The sequence below is a fragment of the Macaca mulatta genome, chromosome 14 (genome assembly GCF_049350105.2).
Source record: "Macaca mulatta isolate MMU2019108-1 chromosome 14, T2T-MMU8v2.0, whole genome shotgun sequence".
Lineage (NCBI taxonomy): Eukaryota > Metazoa > Chordata > Mammalia > Primates > Cercopithecidae > Macaca > Macaca mulatta.
The window spans coordinates 101,259,634-101,274,425 of NC_133419.1; the positions used below are offsets into that span (position 1 = coordinate 101,259,634).

Sequence of the window (14,792 nt, forward strand, 5' to 3'; positions counted from 1 at the left end):
CCCCCAGAGGGGAGGATCACTGTGTCCTCACTTGGCAGAAGGCAGAAGGGCAAAAGGGGCAACAGCCATGAGAAGCCTTTTTTATAAGAGCATTAATCCTATTCATGAGGGGAGAAGTCCTTATGATGTAATCACCTGTTAAAGGCCCACCTCTGAATACTATCACATTGGCAACACCTGGATTTTGCAGGGGACACATTAAAACCATAGCATCACAGATCTTACTTTCTTACTCAATTTCGGACATTGAGGTGTCAGCAACATATATAACTACCAGATATTACCAGAGAAAGATGATAACAGAAATTTTGTTAACAGATGTTAGGAGGAAAAAAAAAAAGAGGTCTCCCTACCACAAAATCTTGTCAGAGCCTTCAAAAGTGACCAAGAATATCATGAAAGATAGATGGAATTGAACCATATATAACTGCCCAATAGGTAACACATTAAAATTGAATTCATTCAGATAAACATTAAGCAGTACCTAGTGGTGAAACTTTTCAGATTTATTTTTGAGATTGTCTAAGAGATCCTGGGCTTCTTGGAATTTTGCTTAAGAAATTCAGATTTAATAGCAATAATTTCAAGATATCACACCTTCCATTAACAAGTAAGGAACAGAGACACATAGAGAACCAGCAAGGTATTGGAAAGGATTATCTGTTGCAGACACCCCCTATTGTACCAAATAATAATACAAATTATTTCCACTCAAAATAACTTCCCATTTGAGAAGTTGAATCCAATTTGGTAATTTATTTAGCATATTTATGACTTTTCCTCAGGTCAGTAAACGTGTCACTTTATTTATTCTGTTGTATTTACATTCCCCAATTCAGAATCAACTGCCTATTTTATTAACACATTATTTATAAATGATTGGGAAAGTGAAATAAAAACTTCAAATAAAAGTTTTCCTACCTTGACTTATTGTTTTCAAATAAAAGTTTTTAAACAAATAACATTTTATTTATACAACTCCTATAATTTGGGGTCTCTATCTAGAATCCTTACTAATTGTAGCACATGATGTTAAGACTCACCATTACTGGTGTTACTAAAGAAATGCCAAAAAGAAACATATGGACTAAAGTATATTCAGCCATAATTTTTAATGATCTTGAAAATGGAAATTTTTTTTCTTTACACCATGAAAGTACTTTACCCAGATTGTAAAGTAAAACAACCATTTTATCTCCACCTTATTTTCTTCACACAGACTTATGCTTGAGTGAAAGGGAAAATAAAACTGAATGTTCAGGGGCTATGCTTTCACTTCAGCAAATGTCCTCTTCCCCACAAACAGAAACTGTTATCCCTTCAGAAAATACTCAAGCAGTTAGAAAGAATTCAGGACCTCAGGCTATAATCCAAGTGAAAACTATTAGTTTTTCAAGTCTATATCTAGAGAATAGCCTTTCCTAGATATACAACCCCTTCACCATATACCTCCCCTCACCCACCTTTACTTTTTACCTGTTTACAAAGCTGGGGCAAATAGAAGAAAATCAGGCCCAAAGTTTATTAGTTATTACACAATCCATCAATACTGTATTAGTCCATTTTCACACTGCTAATAAAGTCATACCCAAGACTGAGCAATTTATAAAAGAAAGAGTTTTAATGGACTCACAGTTCCACGTGGCTAGAGAGGCCTCACAATCATGGTGGAAGATGAAAGCAATGTCTCACATGGCAGCAGACAAGAGAATACTTGTGCAGGGAAATTCCCCTTTATAAAACAGTCAGATCTCATGAGACTTATTCACTATCATGAGAATAGCACGGGAAAGACCTGCCCCCATGATTCAATTACCTCCCACCAGGTCCCTCCCAAAACGTGGGCATTGTGGGAGCTACAATTCAAGAGGAGATATGGGAGGGAACACAGCCAAACCATATCAGATACAAACAGAGGTTCTCATTTGTTTATGCAACTGAGATATCAGCTGAGCTTCCAGATTCCTGAGATATATGTACACTTGGGTTGATACTGTTTTACATACCCACTGGAACTTTGAGGCCCTTCCCTGTATTTCTCCAGCTTCTTGGGAACTGTAGTCTATAGCCACTCTAGTCTCTGATTTCTTTTATTCTGCAGCTCTTCCTTCACTTTTTTTTTTTTTTTTTTTTTTTTGAGACGGAGTCTCGGTCTGTCGCCCAGGCTGGAGTGCAGTGGCCGGATCTCAGCTCACTGCAAGCTCTGCCTCCCGGGTTCACACCATTCTCCTGCCTCAGCCTCCCGAGTAGCTGGGACTACAGGCGACCGCCACCATGCCCGGCTAGGTTTTTGTAATTTTTTTTTAGTAGAGATGGGGTTTCACCGTGTTAGCCAGGATGGTCTCGATCTCCTGACCTCGTGATCTGCCCGTCTCGGCCTCCCAAAGTGCTGAGATTACAGGCTTGAGCCACCGCGCCCGGCCCCTTCATCTTATAGTCACTCTAAATATGAGACTCAGCCTTCTTTTCTGTGTTTACCTATCATCCTCATTTACCTATCATCCAAGTTAAGTCATATATGAGTCTTTTTAAATGAGGTTCATTATAGTATCCTCTTTACATTCATTTATGCCTGAAAATTTTCAGAATTTTAAATAATTCAAACAGAAATGGTTCATGTCATATCCAGCATATATATGAAGCAGACTTTTTGAAAATGCCGGGGAGATAGAGTTAGAAAGGAACAACATACAAGCAAACATCTGCAAAGGGCCCAAAAGAAAGTCTTGTCGTTATAACTGTGTTCAGCCAACCTTCATGCAGTGACTTCTCTCACTGAAACTGTGTCTCCCAGCTTCTATTTATCTAACTTCCATTGTCGTACGGACTCCTTCCTACCCACCCCATTGTGACTGAGGCTGTAGATTCCTCACCCTGTTTTATGAAGGGCAGTTGTACCCATCAACTGTTTCCAAGATGCTCAGTAGAGGAATAGGCTTTTCTCTTAATATGAGCCATCCTTCTCAGGAGTACTTTGGGTATAACCAGCAAAACTTTATTCTGTTATATGTTTAGCACACTCACCTCAATATTCTACTACCATCAAACATATAGAATAGCCATTTCCAGATCAAGCTTTTGAGAATAGCAATACCACATTTTCTATTTAGGATCATCTCTTTGGATAACCCACTGCTCTCCGTTTTTTTTTAATACCAAAATTTGAGAATAGCCTTGACACAATACATTACACAATTTCCTTTATACATAAACATAGCTGTCATTGCAACTGTCAATCTATGAATGTCCATATTCTCTAAGAACTCACTGGACTCCTTACTGTCAATAACTATTTTTTACATGTCTTGATAACTCCTTAACCTTCTCACAGTTCTCATTCTCATTCGTCTTTTCTAAATCAGGATTTTTAAATAAGCCAATATTCTCTAAAGCACTGAAGATTAACTATTAATTTAAAGTATCTTTTCACTTAGTAGATCTACATATATGTTTAGCACTCCATCTCCCTGGATATATTGCTAAAAGGCCACACTTAATCTCAGACTCCTTTTGATACCACTGATTTTTTTCCCTGTCTTTACCTTTTAATCCTAAATCTCAACTGATCCACAAATTTTTCTTCAACTCTACAACATTAGATATGCATTGCTGGATGTATTTTTCTTTGTCATAAGAATTGTAATTTATTGAATCATAATAACAGTGTCCTTTAAAATAGTCACTCTCCTGCCAATCCTCACCAATTTACATACTTTCCCATTCCCATAAATTTGCTTTCCAATTACCTCACATGATCAGAATTCTAATTCATCACGATGCTCCATGCAAATCAAAAGCATAAATACAGATATATTTGTCACATTTTAAGACAAAAGCTGCTTAAGGCATCCTCCAGGAAGTGTTCCCGATTTCCCCAATCTTGACTAAGTACCCACTTTGTGCATTACTATAATATCAAATATATTTCCCACTGCAGTACATACTATGCTTCATTGCATTGTTTGTCTTCCTTCAATATTAGACTATAAATGCCAGGAAGACCATAACCATGTGATCTTATTCTATGATGCCAGTATGTAGCACTCATGCCCGGCCTGCATGAGATGTCCAGTAAATGTTTGGTGATACTGTTATCAACTTGCATTTACACTGAGACTATAGCATCCTTTATAATAAGGATTTCAATAGATGCCATTTTTGCACATCACACTTAAATGGAGAATTCACTTCCTTCCCAAGAACGTGAAGCGGATTTAAAATTAAATGAAAAAAAAAAAAAAAAAGGAAGTGAAATGGAGGGATCGTTTATTACTAGAATTCAGAGGGATCAAGTACACGCAAGCTTCAATATGTGGAAATACTGTTTCTCTAAAGAATTGTTTGGGTTTTTTGTGTGTAAGTTAATTCAAACTCAAAACACATTTTCCATAAGAAAAGATATATCGATTTTTGTCTAATTTCCCAAGTCAGTTCATATTGTATGATGCACTTGAAATACCAACCCTTTAACGGTGAATAAACAATGATGGCAACAGAAGGAGTAGCTTTCTCTTATTAAGCTTATCACGCACCAGGTCCTGTACTAGGTAGTCTACATGCACTTTCTCATTTTACTCCCCTAAAAACCCTAAAATTGTTATTATTATCTCTACCATACAGTAGAATAAATTGAAGTTACAAAAGTTAGTAACTTGCCCAAATTGTCCAAGCCAGGACGGTATAGGAGATTTCGTTTTCTTTTGCTATGTTTGTAGGAAGTTGTTTTGTATCCAGATCTGTATGAATACAAAGCCATTTTTCTTTCCATTACACACTTACAACACCAATTATGAAAAAGCACAAAAAAGAATAAACCTAATAAAAATACATTTAAACACATCTTAACTGCTGCTACTTGACTATACCAAACAAATTTTACTTGACTATTTTTGGAGGCACATAAGTAATAGTACAATATAGTAAAATAGCTCTGAAGTGATTATCAAATATAAATCTTCTGATGAGATTTCTACCCTAACTAGCCACATGGTCTTGTACGAGTCACCTAAACTTTATGGACGTCATTTTTTAATATGTAAACAAAGGATTATCCTGTGTCCTGATTTGCAGTTCCAAAATTCTGTTTTCCGTGCATGCATGTTTAATTATGATACCACAACAGATGTCTAAAAAGCTTTAGCCTTGCTACACAGTGTATCCAAATGCTGATTTCACCAAAAAGCAAACCACTATAAAAGTAAAAATTTAAAAAATAAAATTTTCACTTTCAACTGTTTCCTACATTGTTAAGGATTTATTATTTATATGTTTAACAAATTATCTCTTTACTCCTTTCAAACTATTTGAAGATGAGCTTTCTAAACTCCCTTACAATATTGTTCATTTCAATAACCAAGCATAACAGACTCTCCATGATCTGCCTCCTCTCTACCTACTTCTCTAGCCTCATTCCTCGCTATTCCCATATATCCCCTCTCCATTCCCTACCCTCATGCCATTGTTCCTTATTGCTTAGATGTAGTTATTCATTTTATCTTATCTCTTTCTGGAAATCTCCTCCCTTTCTCCAAGTGGTCCACTGTATCATATTTAAATATGTAGTTCAGACATCACTTCCTCTGGAAGGCCTTCACTAAACCCCTAGACAAAATTAAACTCTCTTCTGTACCTCCATGGCCCTTTTGTATACTTCTACTGCAGTACATTGCACATGCATTACATTTGCTTGTGTATCTGTCTAAACTGTAAGCTTCTTGTGCTTATCTCAGAATGTGGTGCTCAGTAGGTAGTCAATGTGCATTTGTAATCTTTCATATCAAATGTCTAAACCTCTGTTGTTACTCATAGGTTTTTTATAGGCAAGAGGGTCACAGCAACAGCCAAGTTATTGAAACACAGAAACTTCAAGCAGTAGTACCACTCCCAGATGCTGGAATCTACATTATTGAAGTTCGAGCATATAGTGAAGGAGGAGATGGAACAGCTAGTTCTCAAATTAGGGTACCATCATATTCAGGTGAGTTTTGACATAGTAGGTTTAATTTGCTGACAACCAACAATTACAAGATGGTATGAAACTCCTCAAAATTGAGGATGTGATAGATTTCATGGTTCAGAGATTTTGAGGGGTTTCTCCTCTCTGATTTTTATATTATCTTCTGATTAATATGAACCATAGTAATCTGCTCACAATTGCAGAATTTCTACAAATCTAGAAAGGAGTTGACATTTTCATTAGAATGTACTGATTTGTGAAATGTCCTTGCCTATCCTGGTCTCAAGTAGTACCTTGCTGGCCATTTGGTTTTTGGAGTATGGCTTTTAAACTGATATTACACTGGTTTTGACATACCTACGTTTCTGTTGTTTTGACTGCCTTTATTGTTAGAAAATAAGGAGTTTAAAGGGAAGCTTTTAAAATTAAAATTTGGTCATATTTATTGATTTCCAAACAAATTATAAATTTTATTGAACATTATTATTAGCAATATTAATAATTGCTAGCTTTCACTGACCCTTATTATATGTCAGGCATGGTCAAAAGTGCTTTACATACATCATCTAATTTTAGTAACAATCATATGAGATAGGTGACATTTTTACTGTTTTGCAGAAAATGTTCAAGTAACTTGCCTAAGACCACACTATTACTAAGTTTCAGAACCAGGATCAAGACCTGGGTATGATTGTTTACCAAAACCACGTATCTTCACTACCACCATCATTATTATATAAGCAAAGGAAAAACTGATTAAAGGAAGCGAGATTTTAGAAATTTAGAAGAAAGTAACCATTTCATAGAGGTAGTCAAAAAAAGCAGCAAAGATTTAGATATGCAAATTTCTAATTTTAAAAGGATTAGACAATTTTATGAGAACATTATATAACATTTTCTCATTACAATTAGTGGGTAATTAGGAACATCATTTGTTGAGCAATCATTCCCAAGCAGAATTATCAACCTACAGGGAAGTGTCCCGTCATGCTCTGTATGTGGCCCTGTGCTATTTAACTTATTCATCAACTTGAAATCAGACCAAAGGCATTGCTTATGATTTCTTTTATGCCACCATGAAATGGGAGATAAATACAGTGCAGAAAAGAATGAAACAGACTGGAACTTTGAGGAAAAGCTATTGACGTAATACTTGATAATTTTTTTTAACTTTTTAAGTTCAGGGGTACATGTGCAGGTTTGTTACACAGTTAAACTTGTGTCATGGGGTTTTGTTGTTCAGATTATTTCATCACCCAGGTATTTACCCTAGTACCCATTAGTTATTTTTCCTGATCCTCTCCCTCTTCCCAACCTCCACCCTCTGATAAACCCTAGTGTGTGCTGGTCCCCTCTATATGTCCATGTGTCTTCATAATTTAGCTGCCAGTTATGATACTTGATAAGGTCTCACATAAAAATACAGGATAAGGAACATTATTGATAATTGATAAGATTTGCATAACTGTAAATTAGATATTACATCAACATTATTTTTTTTTAAACTGTACTGTGGTTATATTGTTAAAAGCCTTATTTTTAGGAACTATACATTAACATATTTAGAGGAAAAGGCACATCATATCTGAAATTTCATTTCAAATGTTTCAGAAAAATGGATGTATGTATAGAAATAATAATAAAGCGAGAATGATAAACTGTCAACATTTAAGGAATCCGGGTGAATTCCTTAGTCTCATGACTTTTCAGTACACCTAAAAGTATATTTAAATGACTAGTTAAAAATACAAAACATAAGATGGGAGAAATCTGACTTTTTCAGAAATTCTGGTGGAAAGATTTAAGAATTTAAATTTTATTGTGGTCACATGAAAATTTAATATGCTTTATGATTCATTTATGAAAGTATAGTTTCAACAGCAAGAACAGTTATAATATCTCCGCATTAATTATTTCACAATTGAACTGTTCAGATGAGGGAGCTGAATTTTCAAGAGCATCTTAAAAGACTGTTTCCTGAAAAGCAAAATATACGACAACCTTCCTCTTGCTTCAGCACGTCAAATTCCTAGACAGCAATACAGTGAGCATTTACTGAGGCCTCATCGTGTTCCTGGCATTAAACTAAGTGTTTTCTATATATTATTTTATCTTTCCAGCAAACTTTTGAGTTAGGTATTTTATTCTTCTCTGACTCTCTAAGGTTACTTTCAACTCTAACACAATCAGATTCTGTAGTATTATCTGAATAAGATCAGCCTCAACCTTGGAAGTACTTATGATATCTTAATTCTCCCATTGATATTTTAAATTGTAACTTCTATGCCAAGAAAAAAATTATCAACTTTTATATTTCAGTTAATAACATTTTGGCCAGTGCAACCCACTTCCTGAGTTTCAATAGAGGAAACTCTTACACTATTGTCTACCTTAGACTCAGACCCTGAGTCATGATTGGTTTCATTTTTATCACATTGTGAAAACCAAATGCCTAAGATATCAAATGACTTTCTCAGGTGAAACAGCTAGTTAGTTTTATAGCTGAGGCTAGAACTTAGTCTAATATTGTTCTTTCTGTTGTTTTGTGGGATTGTTTTGCTATATCACATTAATATGTTTTAGTTTGTAGATTGTATTTGGAATTTGAGATACAGACCCTACTTAGCATTCTGAAAGTGAGATATTTTTATAAAAGTGTCATGTAAATTAAGATGCAGCCACTCCCAATAGCTAGAAAGGATGTTTTCACATTTTTTATTTATTAAGCATGCACATACGACTCCAGTGAGTCTTGTCATCTTGCCTTTCTTATGGTTCACAAGTGGCTATATGCTTCACAATAACCCCATTTTGTACAAGTTGAAATATATGCAACATTCTCCAATATGTTGATTGATAAGTTCTAGTAGTGTATTAGCTGTAAAAGTTTTCAAAGACTTACTGGTTTTTGCATTTGTGTGTGTGTGTGTGCACGCACGCGCATGTGTGTGTTTACCAAATTATTCTCTGGCTCTTAAGTATCAAGAAAATAAATTCAGACTCTATCTTTGCAACTAAAATTACCCCCCAAATCCCATTACACTCAGTCTAGCCAGAGAGGATTACCTTGACAGAAGATTTCAGCAATTGGGTAGTAGATTATATTATTATTATTAGGGTTTTAACTAAGGCCAATCATTGTTTTAAGAGATAATACACAAGTATCTAAATCCACTAACTCCTACCTCAATTACTTTAAGCAAGTTTACAGCCTTTCTAAGCCCCAGCTCCATCTGCAAGAGGGGAATAAATAATTGTATTTACCCTATAGGAATGTTATGAGGATCAATTAAGATAACGTATATAAAAGGCTTTGTACAGTATGTGACATACAATAAGCGTTTATTAAATAATCAATTATGATCATGATGCTTCAGAAGGCTTCTGGCTTGAAGAACCGTTCCTGAAGTTAATATCTAAAAGTCATTTCGTTTGTGGTTATGTAGGGCTATTAAAACTACTTCAGACTAATCAACCTTGGATCAGTCAGTTTAATCCCAAAGCGATTCTAATATATTAGCTGCATACAATGTTTTAGTCTCATAAAAGAACCTCTCCTGGGTGTAAGAAAGAGTAATGAAAGATCACCATGTTTTGCGAAGTTTGGCATGAGAACCTAGAATTTAAGCTCACTCAACTGAAACAGTCAATCAAGGACACATCAATAAATTCAGTAAATAAAATAATGTTATTAGATTTTAAAATTTACTAGAGTAATCATAGTCATTATTTCTTAATGAAGAGGGTAAGTTCTGATAAATGCATCCTTAGGCAATTTCACTGTGTGAACATCATAGAGTATGCTTACACAAACTTAGATGGTATAGCTTACTACATACCTAAGGCATATGGTATAGCCTATTGCTCCTAGGCCATATATATACACAACATGATTCTGCACTGAATACTGTAGGTAATTGTAACACAATGCTATTTGTGTATCTAAACATAGAAAAATTCAGTAAAGATACAGTCACTATAAAAGATAAAAAATGGTGTACCTCTATAGGGCACTTAACAGGAACAGAGTTTGCAGGGTTGTAAGTTCTGGGTGAGTCACTGAGTGATTGCCAAGTGAATGTGAAGGCCTATGACTTTATTGTACACTGTCGTAGACTTTATAATCACTGTATATTTAGGCAATATTTATATTACATTTATAAAATCAATTTTTTCTCTAATAAGTTAAACTTAGCTTACTGTAACTGTTTTACTTTATAAATTTTTTAAATTTTTTAACTTTTTATCTCTTTTGTGGTAACACTTAAAACACATACATAATACAGATGTAAAAAACATTTTCTTTATATCTGTGTTCTATAAACTTTTTAATATTTTTATTTTATTTTATATTATTTTCCTTTTAAACTGTTGTGTTAGAAACTAAGACACAAATATACACATTAGTGTAGGCTTAGCCCTAGGTCAGAATCATCAATATTGGTCTTCCATATCCACATCCTGTCTCACTAGAGGGTCTACAGGGGCAATAATACGCATGGAGTTATCATCTCTTTTGATAATAATGCCTCCTTCTGGAAGCCCTTCCGAAGGACATGCCTGAAGTTGTTTTACAGTTAACTGTTATTCTGTAAGTAGGAGTACACTAAAATAATTACTAAAAGAATAGTGAATACAGGGCCGGGCGCAATGGCTCACGCCTGTAATCCCAGCACTTTGGAAGGCCGAGGCGGGCGGATCACGAGGTCAGGAGATCGAGACCATCCTGACTAACACAGTGAAACCCCGTCTCTACTAAAAATACAAAAAATTAGCCGGGCTTGGTGGTGCGCGCCTGTAGTCCCAGCTACTCGGGAGGCTGAGGCAGGAGAATGGCGTGAACCCGGGAGGCGGAGCTTGCAGTGAGCCGAGATGGCGCCACCGCACTCCAGCCTGGGCGACAAAGCAAGACTCCATCTCAAAAAAAAAAAAAATAGTAAATACATAAGCCAAATAACAGGTATCATTTGTTACCATTATCAATTAAATACTGTACATTATACGTTCATATAACTAGCAGAACAGGTTTGTTTACGCCAGCATCACCACAAATATCTGAGTAACGTATTGCATTACAATGTTATAATTGCTACAACATTACTAGGCAATAGGAATGTTTCACATTGTTTCACAATGTTTCATAATGATCTCACGGGGCCACCATCAAATATGTAGTCCATGGTGAACTGAAATGTCATTATGCAGCTCATGACTGTAAATTAGGAATTCATATTGCCACAAGCTTTTGTTATTTTTGCTCCATTTTCCGAACTGTGCACTATCAAAATTATTTTATTTTTATATCTGAATTTGGAATATTTTCATCATTGGTGAAAATTAAATCTCCTGACTGGATGTGTTTGTTAGACATGACATCACCTTTTCAATACAATATCTCATATATCCTTGTCCCTTCTATATAACTTTGGGAACCTCAGATAATGTCTGATTTTATAAATACAAAGAACACTCTTATCAGAAACAGGACCAATCTTGCACTCATTAGTCTTACATACTAAAAGCAATTCTGGTCTAGCTCAAGCAAAACCAAAATAATTTGCTCCATTTGATGCTTTTTTTTTCACAGGTGGAAAAATCACAAGTGCTCAGTCGACCCTTCACACTCTCTCCACATCTTCATCATCAGTCACGTTGCTCTTGGCATTGATGATTCCTTCAGCCTCCTGGTGAAAACCGCTGACTTAATTTGCTTTTGTTCGCTTTAGCTTGATAACAGCAGTGAATAGAGTGTAGTATAAGTGGAGAACCAGGATCCTGAGATGAGCTTGAGCTTTAAAAACTTGGAACTATACATGGTGAACTCACAGGAGGTTAGGGGGGAAATATTACTTATCCATCAGGTTTCTCTTTGGTTTTTGTAAATGGAGAGGACAGTTCTTAGTCCAGTAAAAAATATGCAGATTGTATGTAATGAATTTTTGTAAGCAAAGGTAATTTCTGTCAAATGTATTCTTTACTTTTTTAATATGTTTGGATTTTATTTTATATCTATGACTACGAGTGTGTGCCATCCATTTGTTAAGTAACTGGCCTTTAGCAGATCTGTTTTAAGACAAATGCAAAAGTGAGAATGAAAAGTTTGCTTAAGACTGAGTTCAGTGTTTTTCATTTTCCCTTTGGCTGAATATCTCAATTTCCAAACCAGCAGGAAATATGAAAAATGCTTCAGTGATGTGGTCCATTATAAGATAAGTACACAAAAATTTTCTTGAAAAATATTGTATGATTGCATAGTGAAATAGCAAGATTTGTCAATATGCTATTCTATATGCACCCCTAGAGCAAGTTATTAGGGTAGGGAATAAGCCATTTACATTAGTGCAAGATAAATAGAAACTGAGTCCAAATGAATTTTAGTGCTATTGTTTTTCATAAAGTACTATGTTATCTAGCAGCAAATAAAATAAATATTTATTTTTAATAATAAAAGATGGTTTAACATCACCAAAAAATATGATCACTAAAAACTGCAGACATGCTGCCACGGGTGCTAACTTAAAAATGAGAAGAGTATGGGACACAGCGTTTCCATTTCTTTACCTACTGCCAAAGCAGATGTTGAAGTAGGTCCAAGGTTTTCTTCTAATTGCAAAATTTTGCAAAAATTTTAAGGACAATGAAAATGTGTTGTGCAAATAATTATGCATAGTCTGTAGATTAAAATGGTTCAAGCATAACAAATAAATTTTGATTTTTAGAAACAGTTCCATGCATCACATACCACTGATAAAATCAACTAGTAAAATAAAGACAGTCTCTCTTGGATAAACTGAATTTTTAATTAAGCTGTGGAAACATGGCATCAGTACAGGGATTCAGCTAGTCTAGCCAGCTATGCACTGTTTGATTCTGTGGCTTGGGAAGTAATCCTTATTTGCTATTTCGAAGAGTCAACTTGAGCCTGAGAGATCTTAGAGAGCTGTTGGAAAACGAGATGAAAATTTTCTACTTGAAGATATCTTAAAGAAGTTCTAACAAACATGAGAATGTGCCAGAGTTGGCATCATACCCATGCAAATGCAGGAAAGGACAGTTACTGCAAAGTCATATGCCAGAGAAGAGCCTGGAAAAATTATGGTTTTATAGGTGATGTTAACATGAGAACAAAAAATAGTTTTATAATTTTATATACTTTAAACTTGTTAATTGTATTTGCTTCATTAATAACAAGCAAAATGAAACAATATGGAGCTCAAATTGCTAGCTCTCAAGGTTAATCCTTGTAGAATCAGAGGAGTGATTGAAGTTTCTGTTCTCAACATCCTAAAATAATAGTTTCAGAGCCACAGGAAAAGTCTGTATGTAGGTTACATATTCTCTTGGGGGAAAATTATGTAAGACACCCTAAACAAATAAGAAATGAGTTAAAAGAAAGACTCGGTCAATAGATATTATAATAAGTACTACAGATGGTAAATATTTAAGCCTGTAGGTAAGTAATTATGACTAAGTAGCCTTTCTTGAACACCTCCTTTAAAGTGGGAGAAGCTGGACTTTGGACTTTGCAAAAACAGGGATGCTTAATTGGTTAGCTGACAAAACATGAGCTCTCCCAAGTATAGTGTAACTTTCATGAATGAATTGTGCATCTGGAAAAAAAAAGGCAGAAAGAATATTTTTAATGCAAAATAATTTTATGTATTTCATGAATCAAGCCATTGTCTTCATTTTCCATGGTGATGTAAACCAGATTTAGTGAAGGACTTTAAGAATCAACTTCTTACTTACACTCTCAGAAAGCAAAGCCCAGTAAAATATTAAACAAATAAAATGACAAATTTAACCAATATTTTTAATTAGCTGACGGATGGTACATATCTGACAGAGTATTTACACGTAGAATGTCTGATGTTGTATTCTTACAGGAATCAGAGATATGGAATGTTTTTACTTAACATACACAGAATATGTATTTTGCATCATAAACCTATTTAGAAAACAGGTTTTCAATGTTTATGTACTTATGTGCTACATATCTGTTACTTTGTAGAAATCAGAAGAGCATTCTTATCAAGGTACATTATTTTTCAGCTACAGTACTGAATTTTTTCTTCTATGGGATAGTAACCACAGTCTTAAATCACTAAAGAGACTGTATTTTTGTATAATGTCAATTGAATATGAAGAAAGCAACAGTCCTTATAATACGAAATTTCATGAAAGCAAAAGTTTTGCATACCCAAATGAAGGTACTGTGGACCCCATGTCAAACTGTTAAATATACTGTGTACGATCTGTATATATACTATATATAAGGTATATACCATGTGGAAGGCACAGTCAAATAATAGTTCTGTGTACTGTTCTTGTAACATTAGATCTTTTTAATAAATAATTCTCTTTTTATTGACTTTTATCTTTTCTCCTGTGAACTATATGAATGACATTATTTATTTTATGCAGAGCACAGAATGCCAATGATTATGGTCTGATTTTAACACTGAAATATCATTATGTTATGCTGTTATGATTTTAGGTTCAAAAATCTCCAGAAATGTCCATGGAAGACCCAACTTGAAAATTTGAAGCTATATCAAAAAATAAAACAAGAAATGAAGCAAATACAGATGGGATAAGTTCAGGGTTAAACTCATTATTTTCTTTTCAGGAAAAGAGACTACATTAAGTCAGTTTCATAAATAATTTGCTAAATGCATACTTCTGCTTTTATTATAAACAGTTAATCCCAATCTATTCTAGGTACAATTCTCATAGGCATTGACTCTTTTTTTGTCCCTTAACCCCGTTATACATCTCAACTATACCAATAATCACATTATAATGATTTGTTTTAAATGCTTCTCTCCAACTATCC

The 14,792-nt window shown here is 34.6% G+C and overlaps 1 protein-coding gene across 1 annotated transcript in view; it reads left to right on the top strand.

Annotated features, from left to right (window-relative positions):
- The window catches only part of CNTN5 (contactin 5), a 1,035,741-nt gene extending 1,023,356 nt beyond the window's left edge, over positions 1 to 12,385 (top strand). The window contains exons 23-24 of the mRNA XM_077964911.1: positions 5,809 to 5,977; positions 11,544 to 12,385. Coding sequence (XP_077821037.1) covers positions 5,809 to 5,977; positions 11,544 to 11,647 — 273 coding nt within the window. The 3' untranslated portion in view covers positions 11,648 to 12,385. The remainder of the gene's footprint in view (positions 1 to 5,808; positions 5,978 to 11,543) is intronic.
- Positions 12,386 to 14,792: the final 2,407 nt, after the last annotated feature.